The sequence below is a fragment of the Schistocerca piceifrons genome, chromosome 6, assembly GCF_021461385.2.
Source record: "Schistocerca piceifrons isolate TAMUIC-IGC-003096 chromosome 6, iqSchPice1.1, whole genome shotgun sequence".
Lineage (NCBI taxonomy): Eukaryota > Metazoa > Arthropoda > Insecta > Orthoptera > Acrididae > Schistocerca > Schistocerca piceifrons.
Window position 1 is genome coordinate 199155478 of NC_060143.1, and position 20612 is coordinate 199176089.

Here is a 20612-nt window from a genome sequence, read left to right on the forward strand (position 1 = left end):
CTTCATCAAAGACACCAACCACTTCCTTGAACACCTGGAATCCTTACCCAATCTGTTACCCCCGGAAACCATCCTTGTAACCATTGATGCCACGTCCTTATACACAAATATTCCGCACGTCCAGGGCCTCGCTGCAATGCAGCATTTCCTTTCACGCCGATCACCTGCCACCCTACCTAAAACCTCTTTCCTCATTACCTTAGCCAGCTTCATCCTGACCCACAACTTCTTCACTTTTGAAGGCCAGACATACCAACAATTAAAGGGAACAGCCATGGGTACCAGGATGGCCCCCTCGTACGCCAACCTATTCATGGGTCGCTTAGAGGAAGCCTTCTTGGTTACCCAAGTCTGCCAACCCAAAGTTTGATACAGATTTATTGATGACATCTTCATGATCTGGACTCACAGTGAAGAAGAACTCCAGAATTTCCTCTCCAACCTCAACTCCTTTGGTTCCATCAGATTCACCTGGTCCTACTCCAAATCCCATGCCACTTTCCTTGACGTTGACCTCCACCTGTCCAATGGCCAACTTCACACGTCCGTCCACATCAAACCCACCAACAAGCAACAGTACCTCCATTATGACAGCTGCCACCCATTCCACATCAAACGGTCCCTTCCCTACAGCCTAGGTCTTCATTGCAAACGAATCTGCTCCAGTCCGGAATCCCTGAATCATTACACCAACAACCTGAAAACAGCTTTCGCATCCCGCAACTACCCTCCTGACCTGGTACAGAAGCAAATAACCAGAGCCACTTCCTCGTCCCCTCAAACCCAGAATCCCCCACAGAAGAACCACAAAAGTGCCCCACTTGTGACAGGATACTTTCCGGGACTGGACCAGACTCTGAATGTGGCTCTCCAGCAGGGATACGACTTCCTCAAATCCTGCCCTGAAATGAGATCCATCCTTCATGAAATCCTCCCCACTCCGCCAAGAGTGTCTTTCCGCCGTCCACCTAACCTTCGTAACCTGTTAGTTCATCCCTATGAAATCCCCAAACCACCTTCCCTACCCTCTGGCTCCTATCCTTGTAACCGCCCCCGATGCAAAACCTGTGCCATGCACCCTCCCACCACCACCTACTCCAGTCCTGTAACCCGGAAGGTGTACACGATCAAAGGCAGAGCCACGTGTGAAAGCACCCACGTGATTTACCAACTGACCTGCCTACACTGTGATGCATTCTATGTGGGAATGACCAGCAACAAACTGTCCATTCGCATGAATGGACACAGGCAGACAGTGTTTGTTGGTAATGAGGATCACCCTGTGGCTAAACATGCCTTGGTGCACGGCCAGCACATCTTGGCACAGTGTTAAACCGTCCGGGTTATCTGGATACTTCCCACCAACACCAACCTATCCGAACTCCGGAGATGGGAACTTGCCCTTCAGTATATCCTCTCTTCTCGTCATCCGCCAGGCCTCAATCTCCGCTAATTTCAAGTTGCCGCCACTCATACTTCACCTGTCTTTCAACAACTTCTTTGCCTCTACACTTCTGCCTCGACTGACATCTCTGCCCAAACTCTTTGTCTTTAAATATGTCTGCTTGTGTCTGTATGTGTGGATGGATATGTGCGTGTGTGCGAGTGTATACCTGTCCTTTTTTCCCCCTAAGGTAAGTCTTTCCGCTCCCGGGATTGGACTGACTCCTTACCCTCTCCCTTAAAACCCACTTCCTTTCGTCTTCCCCTCTCCTTCCCGCTTTCCTGATGAGGCAACAGTTTGTTGCGAAAGCTTGAATTTTGTGTGTATGTTTGTGTTTGTTTGTGTGTCTATCGACCTGCCAGCGCTTTCGTTCGGTAGGTCACCTCATCTTTGTTTTTATATATAATTTTTCCCACGTGGAATGTTTCCTTCTATTATAATAACTTTACAATATTATTGATATTAGTAATTGTACAACTATGAGTCTAGTAGCTGGGTCTCTCTGTGGCAAAAAATAGTATTTCTATTTCCTTATGGAAACAAACTTTTGATTATTGCCCTTCTCTCTCCATTTTGGTCGACTAGGGACCACATCAGTTCAACTGTCTCTCTTTCTGAGCTTTAACTGCTCACCCCCACCCCCCTCCAATTCTCGTGTATACGTTTCCAGTGTTGGTCTTTTCTCTAGAGTCCACACCTTCCCTGTCTTCAGCTTTGACATTTCCTGAAAACATTTGTAATTTTTCTTTAAGCAGATCTCTTGCTGGATATCTTCAGGGAACATCCAGGAAAGTGATCCACTTAAGGAAAAATTTCGAACACTCAATGGTTTCCAGGAAAAGCTGAACCTATGTGTTATTGAGATTGGTTGTTGTGCATCTGTAAGTCTAGTAGCTGCACTTCTCTATTGACAGAAAAATATTATTTCTCCTTTTTTGTTGAAACAACTTACTATTCTGTATCTCAGTGTTGTAGCATACAGTGTTAACAGCTTCACATATTTTTCTCTTTTTTTTTTTTTTTTTGTCATCAAACTTGGATCGATCAAACTTTGTACAGTGAACTGTCTGTGACTCATGAACAAAGTTATTTAATGGAGCAGTGAGTATAATTGCTGATTTACCTGGGATTCGTATGTTTTTGAGAAAAACTTTTGATTCATCTTAAACAGTGTGTACTAATATCCTTGAAGAGCAAAGCGTTCATTGAACCTAAGAGCACTGATGTGTGTGTTCATTAGTTTTCTAATATCTTCCTCTAGATGTCTTAAGATTTGTGGGAAGTTCAGAGTTGAAGGAATAATTGGGCAGAGATATCCCATACCATTAAAACTGTTTCAAGCAGCTTTCCAATCCGTAAACTGAGAAGAAAATGGTTGTAACAAAAAGAGGAAGAATACATATTAGTGGAATGCACCTGAACCACCTTTATTATTACTGCACTGAAAAGTTCTGGATGGAATTCAAACAGCGGCCAGAGTAAAGATATGTGATTGAGGAGAATTTTCCTTTTTTCCCCCCCCTCCGAAAGTCAACAAATGACCCGTTTTTCAAAATTTAGTTTTTGTAGTTAAAAATCAATCTTGGTACCATGCATAACCTGTTGAAACAGTTTCGTCAAAAGCCAATATTTACGGTTACAGGACGTTGAAAACAAAGATTTTTTGTAAAACACTTGATATTTGGCCTCAACAACTTAAAGCAAAAGTCAATAAATGCAAACTGTGTGTGGCTCCTGATAGACTTCAAGGGAAAATAACATTCTAGGATGTTGCTGACAATGATAATGGGAGAGTATTCTGCAGAAAAATAGAAAATAAACTGTAGACAAGCACTTGCCACCATTGCCAACACCAGAAGTAAATTAGTTGTTTATACAACATTATTTTCTGATTATTGCTCAGTTCGAGCAAGGTTTTTCAGGGAAAAGGAGCATCAGTAAAGAAGCAAAAAGGATGAATACAGCATGAGAAAAAACAAGGCTAGACAGCACCTGTATGTACCACAACATTTGAAACATCATCAGAGATGTCCAAAAACACTCTCAAAAGGACCAAGAGCTGGAAAAAATGAATCAATTAACAACAAATCACAACTTCCACAAACTGTGTGCAAAGACAGTTCAATGCAATAATGAAGGAGGAAAACACAAATGTGGTTACAGTATAGTTAGATATAAAACAGAATCAGCTAAAATGAAAGCTCTCCGTCGATGAAGTATCCTACTCAAGCCAGGATTGTCTATACAGTTTGTACATTACAGTTCATTCTTGAGCACAGACAAAGGAAAGGACTGCTTTTTATACTTAGCTTGAAACAGGAGGACAGAAAGTATGTAACTAAGTAGCATCTGCTCTATTAGGTTTTCCCAAAAACCTTGAGGCACCCCAGCCAGAAAATAGTGCAAATTCGGTTATTTTCTGAGTCTTGTACCAGTCAAAACAGTTACAGTAATTTCGTGTGCACTAATGACCTTTGTGGACGAAAGCAAAAAATTTAATAAGCTGATACATTATTTCCCTATTTTTGGTCATGGCTGTAGCAGTGACGGTGTGTGGTAGAGGGCTAAAGACTACAGGAAAAGGAAGTATTCTTTAACCAACTGAGTACTATAAAGTGCTGGAACAATATGGCTTCATCAAGCTGCTAAAGTTTGGGAGACAAAGGATATCAGGTCCAGTACACTAAAAGCTCTATGATCTAAGATGCTTTTCAAAATAACAGCTCAGTGAGTGATGGCAAAAAGTCTGATACAGAGTATTTTTGTCAGTATCGGACACTTATAATGGAAGCTCAGGAAAGGTTGAGGTACAGAAATGCAGAAACAGCAGCCAGGAAGTGAGGCAAGCAGCCACCTTGGTAAAGGAGAATGTGGCCAGCAAGGAAAAGAAAAACTGGTCTTAGGCATTTTAACATACCAGAAGGAGAAGAAGATTTTTATAAGGACATTGTTGAAAGTGAGCAGTAGATTTCCACTTTAGTGTTGTTGTACCCAGTGTTTTCTGTTATATTTCAGAAGTGTTTGTTGCTATTTTCCACGTCTGCCTGTCAAACATTTATGGAAAGTATGATATTGGAGTCTAAGATCGTGGTGCATTATAGTATTTCTATACAAAATGAACAGTAAAGTACCTTCTAATGTAATAAATGTTAAAAATAAAAAAGAAACGGAAAAAATTAGTTTGAATATGTATAGCCAAAACTTTTAACTTCCATCGTGCATTTATTGACTTTTGAAAATCTTGGAAACATCATTCCTCTATTATGAAAGAAACAATGAAAATTTTAGAAAAGTCAAACACAATGTCAGAATCACACCTGCAAAAGCTGTGTAACTGTTAAATTATCTTGTTTACATAATTAGTATTTTGATATGATACGGTGTTCCCTCAAAGATCCACATTTTGATGTTTGCAGAGTTTTGAAAAAATGCTCCTCAATTGAGACAATACTCAGTAAATGGGCACATAAGAACATTTTTGCTCTTAGTTTAGCTTTTGGACATCCATAAAAATATTTTAAAGTGCTTCACATAGTTATTACGGTGAGTAAATTAGTGGTACTTACAATAAATTGTTAGTATACTTCACAGAAGTACCTTGCTGTGGTTGCTTCTTCATGTTTACATATAACTTGTCTCATTCCACTTCCTTGAAGGCTTCCTTTCATGATGAGGCTCATGGAATAAGATTGTTGAGTTAACATACTTCACCAAAATCACTCGGCTACGTTGTCCCACTTGAGGTGCAACATATTCTTTCCATGTATGTACCGCCTGCTGCCCCCTTCCCCTGCCCTTTTTAGAATAATTGCGAGAGACTGGAAAACAAACAAATGGATAAGGGGACAGACAAGTAAAAGTTATAATTGTGACTGTAATTAAAATTAAATGGTAGCGGGTGGACGCTATATCCAAGTGAATGGGTAGTCATTATAACAAGGAATTTCTTTCTTGGTTTCCAAGAGTTCAGCAAAGACACACACATTTGCCTAATGGAAACTGGGTGGACAACATCAGGAAAGGTGAAATAGGAACACCGTTGAAGACATAGGTGCTCTGACCTGGGAGCAATTCTTCACTATGGACTGGAAGCTCTGTGCATGCTTCAGGAACAGTCTTCTGTGTTATAGTGGAATAGTGTATGGTAAGTAGCCCTGTAAGAAATGGTTTCTCAAGGTGAGCCACATGTTACGCAGGTGATTGAATGGTGGTATAGATATAGAAGCAGCTACTGCACATGGGTTATGTTTGGGTTAACCAGTGAGTGATGCTGTGCTTGGGCTGATGATTATTTTCCTGTCTTTTAGTGGGATCAAATTGGTTCTCAGTATGCTACCAAAAAAATATTCTGCAGGCCATGAGCAAGTGCTCCTATATGTGTAACTGTAATTTGAAGGCATGTAATGCGTCTTCACAGTAATCAAAAGGATTATGGTTCATTTGAAAAAGTATCACCATTTTACTTCATAAAGAGTTACAAATAATTCCTCTGATACTGACATTTCGTGAGTAATTCAGAAAGGTGACACACAAAGTGGAAGAAATGTCTATGTCTATTACTCAATAACCCCCCCCCCCCCCCCCCAACCTGTGGGTCCAGGGGTTAGAATAGGCCCAAGATGTTCCTGCCTGTTGTATGAGGCAACTAAAAAGAGTTTCACACGTTTCGGCCTTTATGTGATGATTTGACCTCCATTCGTCAAAATTTTCCCGAAGAGCGAGGCAATTGGGGAAGGGTGCCTTACAAGGTGCATTATTTCCATTGCGCGTTGAGATCTTTAGCCCTCTTTCTTGTTGTCGCATTGCAGTCCTGCCCATTCTCCATTTCTTGGGTGAGGACACCTTCCTGGGTATATTTTCCACCACACACTATTAGAGATGGGGGATCCGCTCTTGAACTAATTCATAGAGTTGAATCTTTCAAAGGAGTGAACAATCAGTGATTCAGAAAAAAAGAACGGTAGCTCCAAACGTTTCCCACGGCAGAGAGAGAGAGAGAGAGAGACGGAGCATATCAGCAGCGCCACTGCTGGTCAGAGCACAGTGCACGCCACACAACACAGCCAGCGCCGGCCTCTGCCCTGCTTCTACCTTGGCTGCCTGCATTGTGCAGTGCCCCATTGGATTTTGTGTTTCACATATGCCGTGCCGTCTCTGTGCGTCGTCTGCCGCGTGCAGCCAGTGTCTGGCGCAGCTTAACTTCGCATCGCACTCTGTCGGCGATCGTTTCAGTCGCACGTCCTGCCCTCTGGGCAGTTGATGCGAGCAACAGGACAGAGAGCCACCTAGCGGATAACATAGGAACTACTTGCAACAACCTGCTCGCAAGAGAACGGACGATTTGTCTCGGAGCAGGTGAGTTCACCGCTCCCCCCACCCTCGGAACTCGCCCGCTCAACGCTCACCCCACCGTTCTCGACTCTAGCCAGAGCTTTGAGCAAAGCGACTCAGGTGTCACTCTGGTCTCTGCGGTCTCAGCTCACGCAGTAATACAGCTCGCTGCTCGACCTGCTCGACTCAGCGCCTCTGCATCGGAGTTCGTCCCTACTGGATATTGTTCTTTGTAGTAATACCGCTATGTATATTACATTATTATGTTATGTATACATCAATTGTTTTTATTTTATTTTTATTTGTTTAAACTGATTAGATTAGGTTCCTGATGACTCCTCTTACTATAGGATTTTTATTATGGACACTCGAATTTACGCTTTAATTACGAGCGAACCGATAAACGTATCGCAAAATGTGATACACCAATATTTTCCTTGTTTTATTCTGCGTAAGGCTATATGCAGCACTTTCGTTTTACAGTCAAATTTATATTTTTTTTTCTTATTCTGGTATGGATTTTGCGATTTTAGGCGTCTTCGGAAGGAAACGTTCACATTAAAAATATATGGCTTGCGATGTATTTGTATGAGGTTAATGAAATTTTAATACATTATAGCCAAATATATTGTTAATGTAAATCTCAAGTTACAACATTTTCCGATCACCCAAAAAACCACGATAGTGCAAAATAAATCAATAATCATAAACTTTGTCATATCGTGGAAATTTCAATAAACAATACAAAATTCTTACTCATTATGTGTGTTACTTCAAAATATGATCAAATAATATCAAAATACAGGTATAGTACTGGAATAAACCAAGTTTAAAGGGCAATGTGCCTTCCATTTATTTTCTATTGTAAATGAGTGGTGAGTCATGAAAAAGAGCTAATTCATTTCAGGGAGTGAACAGTTCTGATCCAATCTCTGAAAAGAACAGTTTTGCCCATCTCTACACACTATGCAGTGTCAATTTCTGCATTGATGATGAACGTGGACTTCTTTGCGCCTGATATCCAGCACGGATGCCAGTCCGTTGTGGTGGGGCCGCCATGTACCCTGTTGGTTGTAGCCGCCTGATCACACAGGGATCGCTCTGCTGATGCCTGCGCCGTTAACTCCCCACGTATGCCAAGGGGTAGATGCCCATCCCCCTGGGGCATCGGGATTCCTGGCAATGGCCATCCTGCCAGGTGGCCTTTGCTGCGGCTGGGTGGTGCCCATCGGGAGGGCGCCTGGTTGGAGTAGATGGCATCAGGGTGGATTACAGGCGATGAAGCATAGTCCACCATCTCTTGCTGGTGGTGAAACACCAGCAGTCTCTAAGGGATCACGAGCTCAATTCAACGCACAGAAGTATGACCCCAAATCGTTCCCCTCCCTGGTAACACCATGGGAGGAATGTCAGGCCAAGGATGGCAGCGGATCTTATTTGCCCTGGTACCTTGTATGTTCGAGAGCTGATGGGTAATCTTTCATGACGATGAAGCCTCATTTTTTGTTGAGAATTTAGAGGACAAGTTCGGGGAGGTGGAGGGCGTGTCCAAAATGTGATCTGGGTCAGTCTTGATCAAAACAGCATCCTCTGCCCAGTCACAGGAGTTACTCACTTGTGAGAAGCTGGGTGATGTTTCTGTAACCATCATGCCCCATAAGAGCTTAAATTTGGTTCAGGGTATCATATTTAGAGCGGCAAGGTGTACATTTTGTCCGGCATGTCCAGGTTGCCACCGGTGCCTTCATCTTGACCTTTGAGGGTGATACATTGGCCGAGAAGGTCAAGGTGATGGTCTACCGCTGTGATGTAAAGGCCTATATCCCTCCCCTGATGCGATGCTTTAAGTGCTGGAAGTTCGACGATATGTCATCCCGCTGTACTTCCAGTGCCACACGCCGAGATTGTGGACACCCATCACATCCCAATACTCCATGTGCTTTGCCTCCCATCTGTATCAGCTGCGGAGAACACCATTTGCCTTTCTCGCCTGACTGCAGGATTCTCCGGAAAGAAGGGAAAATCATGGACTGCATGACCTACACTGAGGCTAAGAGAAAATTTGAATCCCTGCACCCTCTGCGTATGACATCGTCGTACGCCGCTGCTACAACAGTTGCGGCACTATCAGCTCCGCCAACCCAGGTCACCTCTCAGAGCTGGAAGACTACACCTGCTCCCTTGATGGTGGAGGGCATTTCCCTCCCTGTTGCTCCTGCACCACCTACTTTGGGAGCAACACCCCTCCAACCATCGGGGACGTTCGTCCACTGGAGTGCACATGACGACCTGTATGGTAGTGACCACTTCCCCATCTTCCTGTCACTGCCCCAGCATCCGACTCACGGATGCCTGCCCAGATGGGCTTTGAACAAGGTGGACTGGGGAACTTTCACCTCTGCTGTCACCACTGAATCTCCCCCGCAAGGTAACATCGATGTGATGGTTGAGCAGGTGACAAGCCCAATTGTTTCTGTGGCCGAAAATGCGATCCCTTGCTCTTTAGGCTGCCCGAAGCATAAGACAGTCCCTTGGTGGTCACCAGAAGTCGCTGAAGCAATTAAGGAGCGTCGGTGAGCTCTACAGCGACACTCTTCCCTAGAGCACCTCATAGCTTTTAAACGGCTCCGTACCCATGTTTGCTACCTTATCAAACAATGGAAGGAGGTGTGTTGGGAGAGATATCTCCACCATTGGGGGCCATACATCACCTTCCCAAGTCTGGGCAAAGATCAAACGTCTTTTCGGGTACCAGGCCCCAAAAGCTGTCTCCGGTGTTACAATAAATGGCAAGTTATGTACTGTCGCAAATGCAATTGCTGAGCACTTTGCTCGAGCCTCTGCGTCGGAGAATTACCTCCCAGCCTTTCGCACACTCAAACGGCAGCTGGATGGGAATGTCCTCTCATTCAGTACATGCTGCAGTGAATCCTATAATGCCCCATTTAGAGTGGAAGCTCCTTAGTGCCCTTGCACATTGCCCCGACACATTGCCCCGACACAGTTCCTGGACCTGATCGCATCCACAGCCAGATGATTAAACATCTCTCATCTGACTACAAGCGACCTCTTCTTGTCATCTTCAACTGGCTCTGGTGTGATGGCATCTTTCCATCCCTGTGGTGGGAGAGCACCGTCATTCTGGTGCTCAAACCCGATAAAAACCCGCTTGATATGGATAGCTATCGGCCCATCAGCCTCTCCAACGTTCTTTGTAAGCTGCTGGACTGATGACTTCAGATGTTAAGTCCCATAGTGCTCAGATCCATTTGTAAGCTGCTGGAACGTATGGTATGTCGGCAGTTGGGTTGGGTCCTGAAGTCATATGGCTTGCTGGCTCTATGTCAGGGCAGCTTCCACCAGGGTCGCTCTACCACTGATAATGTTGTGTCCATCGAGTCTGCCATCTGAACAGCCTTTTCCAGACGGCAACACTTGATTGCCGTCTTTATTGACTTACATAAAGCATACATGACTTGCGACATAATGTCCTTGCCACATTGTATGAGTGGGGTCTCCGGGGACCACTCCTGATTTGTATCCAAAACTTCCTGTCGTTCCGTTCTTTCCGTGTCCATTTTGGTGACTCCCTAATTCCATCCATATCCAGGAGAAAGGAGTCCTGCAGGGCTCTGTATTGAGTGTCTCTCTATTTTTAGTTGCCATTAACGGTCTAGCAGCAGCTGTTGGGCCGTCTGTCTCAACTTCTCTGTAAGCAGATGACTTCCACATTTCATTCTGCTGCTCCAGTGCTGTTGTTGCTGAGCAGTGCCTCCAGGGAGCCATCCACAAGGCACAATCATGGACTCTAGCCAACGGCTTCCAGTTTTCAGCCGCAAAGTTGTGTGTCGTGCACTTCTGGTGACGTCGTACCGTCCATCCAGATCCTGCACTTCATCTTAATGAGGATCCACTCACTGTAGTGGAGACATATCAATTCCTAGGACTGGTTTTCGATGCTCGATTGACCTGGCTCCCTCATCTTCATCAGCTTAAGCAGAAGTGCTGGCAGGACCTCAGTGCCCTCCGTTGCCTGAGCAACACCAATTGGGGTGCTGCTGCAGCTCTACAGAGCCCTTGTCCAATCCCGAATTGACTATGGGAGTGTGGTTTATGGTTCTGCAGTGCCTTCAGCATTGCATTTACTCGAACCTGTGCACCACTGTGGGGTTCGAGCGACAGGAGCTTTTAGGACGAGTCCGGTTGCCAGTGTCCTGGTGGAGGCTGTGCCCCTCCACTGCAGATCAGACGTGCACAACTGGTCACCAGTTATGCAGCACACATTCATAGTTCGCCTGAATTACCATCTCCTTTTCCCGCCCGCGGCAGTCCATCTCCTGCATCGACAGCCCAGATTGGGGCTAATGATTGTGGTTCGTGTGCAATCCCTTCTCTCCGAACTGGGGTCCTTTCCTTTACCACCTCTATGTGTGGTCCGTTCACATAGGCCTCCATGGTGTACGCCTTGGCCGCAGCTTCGGCTGGTCATTTTGCATGGCCCTAAGGACTCCGTTAACCTCGCCGCTCTCCACTGTCACTTCCTCTCGATTCTTGACGTGTTCCGGGGCTCTGAATCAGTTTACACCGACGGCTCAATGGCTGATTGTCACAAAGGCGTTGCGTATGTTCATGGAGGACATATTGAACAGCACTCCTTGCCAGTTGGCTGCAGTGTTTTCACTGCAGAGTTGGCGCCATATCTCGTGCTCTTGAGTAGATCCGCTCATGCCCTGGCGGGTCATTTCTCCTGTGTACTGACTCATTGAGCAGCCTACAAGCTATCAACCAGTGCTACCTTCGCCACCGTCTGGTAGCGTCCATTCAGGAGTCCATCTATGCCCTGGAACAGTCCCGCCGCTCCATGGTGTTTGTGTTACCTTACCAATGGTGCAGGAACACTTAACTGCTGGTTGTGTCATTTGATAAAGTCACACTGGAGAACATAATACTTCATTGTGCAGATAAACTTCACAGCTGCTTTTGCCACACATGCTGCATGATCTGCGTACTTTGTAGAGAGAACTTGCTTCCAGGTCAGGAGAAGGTGGTGTCGTAATTGTTGGTGAATGAGATCATGACGATTTAATTAGTTTGCAAGTGCAACCGCTAAAGTTGTATGTGGCGTGCATTCATAAAGTTCAAATTATCGCCTCAAAAATAGTTAGGTAATTAATTTTTTTGTTTGGTTGCAGGTACATGGGCTCAGGCATGGTACACATTGCTATCTCCATACCACATTGATTGCGGAACTTCATTTTTTGAGATGAGATGATGGTTAAAACATACTGTTTCTTGTACAATTGCTGTTGAGGCACAACAGTCGTATGTCTTGTCATGTGTGTATGATAACAATCTACATATAGAACTAAAATTACATACCTTGGTCGAAAAACGTGTCCAGTGTTCGGGAACACCCATTTTCAGTAAATTGGCGGCAGCCATCAGAAACTTGGATTCAGATGAAACATAATTGAAACGGAGTTTGAAAGACTTTTTGGTAGGCATTTTAACAGGGATTGTTAGACCAGCTGAAGTAAAAATGTTGGTTAGGTTTCAGTTTTGAAAGTACTTGGTCATAACAGTCAGATTACTAGGTATATTCTGTGTATGATAAATTCATTAAAAGTGCATAAGTATGTTTCATTCTGACAGTGTATTAATTCTACAATTATTAATATTTCCAGTTTACTGTAATGTATTCACATTTCTTGACAATCTCCTAACAAATGATCAGGGAAGTGAGTGTTAATGTTCAGATCTTGTTCATTTTTTATGTTCTACTTTCTGACATGTTCCACACTCCCGAGAATCATCTCATTTTGGGGTCTGTGGAATGGCAACTGAACCTAATTTAAAGAGATCCAACCAGGTAGTTTCAGCTACAGATTTAAGGCCACTGGCTTTTAACTGTTTTTCTGTTGGAGAAATTATAAAATGACTGAACAACACCAGTCAACATAGACATTTATTTACACAGAACATATGGATCGCAGAAGTTACATAATAATTTAGTTACAAATGCACACACATAGACATTCAGAGGGCCTGTTTAGTGATCCCTCACAGTTTCCATGCTGTGCCAAGCATAGAAATTAATTTATGAGATTAGAAGTTAATTTATTGGCATATAGGGCCTACATCTATGTATCTGGTATTGATGTGATACTCGTACTAAGAGATTCTGTATTATACTACTTCCTCCCTGTTTTATTAAGTTGACTATTTTAATCCCCCCCAGAGTGCTTAGCTCATCTATTTACTTTAGCCTTAAACAAAACCAAACAATGGAAAATGTGGTATTGGGTGGAATATGACAATATTATGAAAAGAATAGTTGCTACTCACTATACAATGGAGATGCCAAGTCACAGACAGACACAACAAAAAGACTGTCAAAAAGTAAGCTTTTGGCCACCAAAATTCAGTTGGTCATAAAATTGTGTGTGCTGGTCATTATATAGTCTGCGAAAAGTTACCATGAACATCTGACCCCATCCTGCTAACTAATTTTGATTTCTGCCATTTTTTGAATGGCTAGTGATAAGTTTTCAATGCTTCTTGCAGATACTCACAAGGCGTATTCGATTCAGACTGGAGAAAGCTCCGGGTGAATCATCATTGATAGATCGCACAGGACGCTGCCTCAAGATGGAACCGTTGGCAACTGTTCAGCAATTAGAGCGCTACTTGCTGAAAATGGTGGCTAAACAGTGGTATGACTATGAACGTACAAGTTTCTCTTTTGTACGACGTATTAAAGAACAAGGGCGCATTACATTCTTGCAGCAACATGATTTTGATGAAAATGGCCTCTTCTACTGGATTGGCACTAATGCAAAGTAAGTTGGGCTATGTAATTCAGCCATTCGTGATGTATAAGCTTCACAGCATAGTTCATGAATTATTTTAAAAATACTTCCTAGATAAAAATGGTTTCATAAACATGTTTGAAGGCTGTGTACTGTAAAGACCAGCATGTTTAATTGCTCATATCTTAGTTAAAAATTTGCATAATTTGATTCAGTTCTCAATCTGCCCCATTTCTTAACATGTTAGATAAGTGTTTTCTCCATAATAACCAGGTCATTGACACGCACAAACAGCTGCTGCTAGCAAGATTTTTACTTTTTGTGAACATTCACATTAGATTTCAGTTTTCATGAAATTATAATTTTCATAATACTTATAATATAATAGGGTTAAATACATATTTGAATTCTCCGCTTTGTTCGTATGAAGGAAACAAGTCAAGTACGAGTATTGCTTGGTAAAATATTTTTTCAGGAATAACTAAGATCAAAATAATGGCTCAGTTACATCCTCAGAAAGGTCATATCTGAAACTTTCTATTCATTCACTCATTCTTAATTTTATGATTTTCCGCATAGAGATGGCTAATCATTTTCTCGCAGCAGTAGTCATTTGATAATATCTTTTGGCAATATATTTGGCAAGATAGCTGCTGTGAAACAGTTACTGTTATTTACATGCAAAATAAATTGTCTTTTTGTCATGTTTTTTGTGTGTTGTATGTCTTAAATGGTTCTTCAGCATTATACCCAATATTGGTGTAATAACTAAAATATTTTGATGAGTTAACTGCTGATGCAACTGTGTGAAGCTAATATGGTGAGCCAATTCATTTAGTACCTCACCATGAACACACACTGGCATCCATGAGAAACTAGGGGCAGGAACGTCCCTGAAGGGGAACTTGCCTGTAAAATGGAACTTTGATGCTAACTTGCTTAGCTTGACCTATCCAATAACTGTATTTTGAACAAACTGATAAGTGTTGGTACGCTTCAGTTAGAAGTCCTAAAATTCACCTGTTTCTGGAGATACAGTACAAAAACATGAGGCCACATTCTTAGAACATCTAAACACACACCACTGTGAAAGAGAAGAAAAATGGAGAACTGTTTCTTCTGGATTCTGCAGGTCATAGATAAAGGAGATGGCTGCTTGAGTCCAACATACCAACACCAATTTTCATGTTACCAGCTGTCATCATCATCTCAACACAGTGTGTTACTACAGGCACTTACACAAAGACTAAATGCTGTATCGGATTCTGAGTGCTCGTAGAGTTTAGCATCACATCTACTTTGTGTGTGTGTGTGTGTGTGTGTGTGTGTGTGTGTGCGCGCGCATTCTGGGTATTCTGAGAAGCAGCTCTGCCTTTCAAGCTGCACTGGTGGTGGTGGAGGGGGTGGGGGGGGGGGGGGGGGGAGTTGCAAGGGAGGGGCTATGGGAAAAGCATATAGCTTAAGATTCCTTACTGTGTTTAAATTTAATTGTAGCCTGTTGCACAAAAATTGGAGAGGAGGAGAAAGGGAGCACCAGACTTAAAACACTGTAATTTATTTTGTAACAGGTAGGAGACTTTCACAAACTATATGGAAAAAAATAAATCACTGACATGTTACAAAATACAGGTATTGCAGTGTCATTATGAAGAACATAATTCATGTCTCAGTTAAGAGCGGATACCTTTGAGAACCTCGTGGTAGTAACACGAAAGTATCTTTGTTTTTTAATTTTGATGAATTTAATAAATTTTTGCCATCCTCACATTAAGGTGATGTCCTCAATATCTGCAGCCTGTCTTCATTATTTTGGATATATATTTGCTATTATGTTGTGCTCAGTGAGCTTTTGAAATTTGTTGGGAGAACAGATACTGAAATTATAACTTTATCTTGTTTTTGACAACCTCGGCACACAATAATCACGTGAATATTTACAGGACAAGTCCAGAATGGGTTAACCCAGCACAGTTTGGACTTGTAACTGTGACTTCATCAGATGGCCGTAACCTGCCGTATGGACGTCTAGAGGATATACTGAGCCGTGACACCTCTGCCCTAAACTGCCATACAAATGATGATAAGCGTGCTTGGTTTGCTGTTGACCTTGGCCTCTGGCTTATTCCTACCAGTTACACGTTGCGCCATGCTCGTGGTTATGGGAGATCTGCTCTTCGGAACTGGCTGTTTCAGGTAAGACTGGGAACAGTCTAGGGAGTCATTTTTTGTGTTATTTTTAAGAAACAGTTCCACATTAAGTGTAATATAAGCTTGGAGGTTGGGGCTGAGCGAGGATGTAGCATTCGTATTTTTAAACTGTGGGTGATTATCTCAAGACAGTGAATATATGTTAAACAAAAATAGACACAAAAGTTGCTGAAGGTGACAGTGCTGAAAATAATTTTGTATATTGGAATGTGTGAATATGTGTGTGTGTGTGTGTGTGTGTGTGTGTGTGTGTGTGTGTGTGTGTGTGTGTGTGTGCGTGCTACATGCTTATTGAGTATTATGAATTATTACAGAGTCACAATTTGCTATTAAACCAAATCATTTCTTTTTCCACATAATTTCAAGAAATCAAATTTTTGAAAGGTTTTAATAAAATGTAAATGGGGGAAGAAGTGTTTGCACTAAAATTCAACAAAGCTCCAAGCAAGGACATGTTTACCCCATTGGTTTCAATCAACGACAGACTAGTTGGTAATATTACTGAAACCAAATTCTTAGGTCTTCAACTGCAGAACAATGTAAAATGGAATAAGCATATTGAATATCTTAATGTGGACCTTAGCAAGTCATGTTACATTCTTTGCTCTATAAAATCGTGCTGTAATGAGAAAATAGTAACGAATGCATACCATACCTACTTCCATTCTCACTTTATATATGGAGTCACTTTCTGGGGAAACTTTGACAGCTATTAGCACTCTCAAATTACAAAAAAGTGCCATTAGAATCTTGTTTAGATGCAAAACTAGAGACTCTTGCAAACCTCTGTTTGAGATATCTGGTATTCCTCCATTAGCATGTGTATGCCTTTTGAATACTCTTATATTCTTTAAAATAAATGTAATAGGTAAGGATGCAGTCTGCAAAAAAACTGTGATGTACATGATCGGTTTACTAGATAATGCAAAAATTTATTTAGAACCCAAATCAACACACCTCTGTGCCAAAAGGTTCATTCCACGTGGGTGTTGAAACTTCATAAAAAAACCTTACTGAAAACATAAGAGCTATTACTGAGGTCAAAACCTTTGGAAAATCTCTAAAGTCTTATTTACCGCATCAGTGCTTTTACTCCATTAAAGGATATTTAAATTTATGAGGTGTGTTATATATACTACTTAGTGTATAAAGTATATTATTGTAAAATTAAACAAGTATGCCTAGAAATTACTTACAGAAGTGTACTTAAAACTTGACTTCGCCATTGTCTTATGCAAATGACGTTTTGTAGACAACAGGACAAAAACTACGATACAGTAAAATACCTTGCGTGCTTGCCTTCATGGTAGGACTTTGTATGTAGATTTCAAGGCACATTCATTTACTTACATTGTGGTCAGATAGTTATTGGACAAATGGCTGTATTTCTTTTTGTCTCAACCTTGTGTTCAATCTTCATATGTAATTGAATTATGTTCTGGAGTTAAGCTTCCTCTGTTTTTTCTTGCGTAGTGGTCATGCTCACAGTATATTTTCTCATTCAGTTTGTGTTGTAGAAATTTGTGGTATGTGATCCCTTAAAACTATACCTTGTGCATCCTAGTTTAGATATAATACTGTCTTTCTAATTTTGCAATGTGATGCAATTAATTTTTGCACATCTGTCCACTCGTTAACTAGTTCATCTTTCATTTTTGCCTTTCCTGTTATCCGTTTCTATGGAGAAGATAAAATTATAATTTTTGACTATTCCTCAAAACTTACAGAAACTTAAAGCATACAGCCTTAGGGAAAAATGGTGGCCATTGCGTAAATGATTTTTTATTATTTAAATAATATAAACATAAGCAATGAGTACTAGAAGCATTGAGTTGTCATCAGGAACACAAAAAAGAATGAAAACTTTGCTTGGTTTCGTTGCCGGGACTGGAGTTCAGTTGGTAGATTGGAGGGGAGGGGTGTGTGTCAGTTAGATAGAGCACCCGTGCACCCACATTTTAAGTGTAGGGTGAGGGTGCAACAGATTCATTGAGATTGAGGCTAGGAGGATTATGGGAATGAAGGATGTGCTTGGAGGATAGTTCCTATTTGCGTAGTTCAGAAAAGCTGGTCTGGGGGAAGGATCCAAATGACACTCTATGAACCAGCCATGGATATAGTCTATTGTGCTGAGCGGTGTGTTCCGCCACTAGGTGGTCAGGTCTGCTCTTGGCTGCAGAATGGCAGTTGACATTCATTTGGGTGAGCAGTTGGCTGATTGTCAAGGCCACATAAAAAGCTGTGCAGAAATTGCAGTAGAGTTACTATTTGACATGGCTGCTTTCATTGGTGGGGTCCTATCTCTGATAGGATAGGATAAGCATGTGCCAGGACTAGAGTAGGCTGTGTTGGGCAGGTGAATCAGGTAAGTCTTGCACTTGGCTCTTACTTAGAGATATGATGCCTGTGGCAAAGCGCAAAGTGTTGGGAGTGAGAGGACATAAGGATGGAGCAAGATGTTGTGGAGCCTGGGTGAACAGTGAAATACCACTTAAGGATCATAGATAGGATGGTCCCTTATTTGCACCATGGTGATAGACAATCAAATTGCTCAGTTGCTCCAGCCCGGCATGGTATTGAGTGATAAGTAGGTGCTCCTTTGCAGCAGGTTCTTGGAACTGGTGGAAGGATTAGGAGAGCGTGAGGATAAGGCACGGGAAAACGTTTGCAGACTGCGTTTCAGGAATAGTGCTTATCAGTGCAGATACGCTGTCCACCTGCTGTCCACAGGGGGCCAGGCTATATGGGAGTGAGATGGTTTCCCCCCCTGTGGAAGAGATGGCAGCTGTCAAAAGGCAGGTACTATAGATGGCTAGTGTGCTGGAAATGGATTGAAGTTGAAAGTATGGATGGAACCATGAGAGGTGCAGTCACACGGCACCTTCCAATGCCGGTGTGTTTATGGGTGATGTAAAGGAAACCTTCCTGGCCTCCCAAAGTCTATGTCTGGTTAAGTTAATTTATAACATATTAATTTATAACATATTAGTGATCTGGACCTAGGGCCAGGACACCATTCCTTTACGACCTCAACATTTTCTCTCTCATCCACTTCACGTAGTCCCCCTCTGCCCAATCGGCCACATTCCTGGACTTAGACCTCCACCAAAAATGAGGTTGCTGGTTATCTGCGTAAACAAGCCATTAAAAGACTGCCTCAGAAAATTGTAAAACATTATTCCAATTGGCCTTTAGAAGGGGCTTGTGCACTCACTATGGTGCACTCACTCCATCTGGCAAGATTAAAAAGCAGACTGGAATCCTTTTGTCCAAGTGGATTCTGTCTTAAGCTACAATGTCGATGTACTTTAGGAGGGGAGAGATGAAGGAGAGGTGAGAGATGTTCTTCGTTTCCGGGCGGGACGATACAGTCGAAGCCTAGGAGAAAGATGAGATAAAATTGTTTAGATGGGTGTTCCTTTGCAGATGTCTAATGAGAGAGGTTGTAGGGTTAGGATGTTAGAGGATTTTTATTTTTTATCAATTTTCAGTTAATTTGAAATTATACTATATTTACCCAGTAGGGTATTTGACTGTTTCCTGGAAATTTTGTTAAATGATTAATTACATTATTTTATCCCCCTAACATGCTTTCCTCTTGAATGTCAGTATGCATTTATAAAAATGAAAATGAGAGTCAAATAATTCGAAAGCTCAATAAAACACTCCATTCCAGTCATATGATGCCCGTGATGTCACTGGCTATCTCGCTGCTCCTACTGCCATAAAGCTATTCACAGTAATGTCATGTTTTGGAATTTACATTGCATAAAAATGGTTACAAATGGTGTGTAGTACCATAATTTACAAACACATCTGTAATAACTCCCGAAAAAGTTTGAATGTTCCAGAGAATGTGAGAGAATGGTAGAGTGTCAAATTTTACAGGATGATGTCCATAAATTGCTGGTTTGACTCCAACCTGGAAGAATATTTTGATTTATTTATAAAACTACTCGACATTCGTCTTATGTGATAACGTAATCACAATCACAAAATTTCATCAGACCGATCAGAAACAGAATATTATTGTGTTTTCCTTGTTGTTTACATGCACTTAAATTTGCAGTTGTTACTCACACAGGTCACCTTCAAAAAGATATTTTGTAATTAATGTGACCACACACTTTGTACTTTCTTCTTCTACTTCTTCTTCTTCTTCTTCTACTTCTTCTTCTTCTTTCATTTCACCCTCTTTGGGGCATGCTGGATCAATCATTTCTTTGTGTGTCCTTTTCTTAGGGCCCAGTATTTCTTCATTCTTTCTGATCTTCTTTTCCTCTCTTCTTCCGAGATGAAGGGTTTGACTTTCGTGTAGATTTGTCTTGGAACTTTAGGTTTTCATCTTTAGTAATTAATTTAGCTGTTCGATCGATAAGTGAATTTTCTGAAATCTTTCATTCTACTAGGTCTTTCTCAGTTTCTTTAAACAAGTTGGGTTTCATTTTGCGGTTATGGAAAAAGTCAGATTTGTTTGGTTAATCTGTTGGAATTGATTCAGAGATGACCATAAAAATTTATCCTCCTTTTTGCATAATATCTGAAAGTTTTTCAATTTTCTTGTAGAGAGTTTCATTTTTGAAGTTTATAATCTTATTGTCTTGAAATTTTGGTCCTACAATTTTTCTTAAAATTTTTCTTTCCTTTAGCTCAGGTTTCTCCATTTGGCCTTTGAAATTCATGTTTAGTGTTTCTACTGCATACAGTGCTTCTGGCTTAATCACTGTCTTGTAATGTGTAATTTTGGACCCCCATGATAGGGATTTTTTGTTGTATGTATTTTTTTGTAGTTGGAAGGCCAATTCAAGTTTGCTTATTCT

General features: G+C 41.8%; 1 protein-coding gene across 6 annotated transcripts in view; it reads left to right on the forward strand.

The window, feature by feature from the left end:
- LOC124802933 (E3 ubiquitin-protein ligase HECTD1) overlaps positions 1–20612 on the forward strand; it is a 325190-nt gene that overhangs the window by 152341 nt on the left and 152237 nt on the right. For all 6 annotated transcript variants that reach the window (XM_047264012.1, XM_047264018.1, XM_047264013.1 and 3 more), the window contains 2 exons: positions 13340–13614; positions 15525–15777. In XM_047264012.1, the coding sequence (XP_047119968.1) occupies positions 13340–13614; positions 15525–15777 (528 nt within the window). The remainder of the gene's footprint in view (positions 1–13339; positions 13615–15524; positions 15778–20612) is intronic.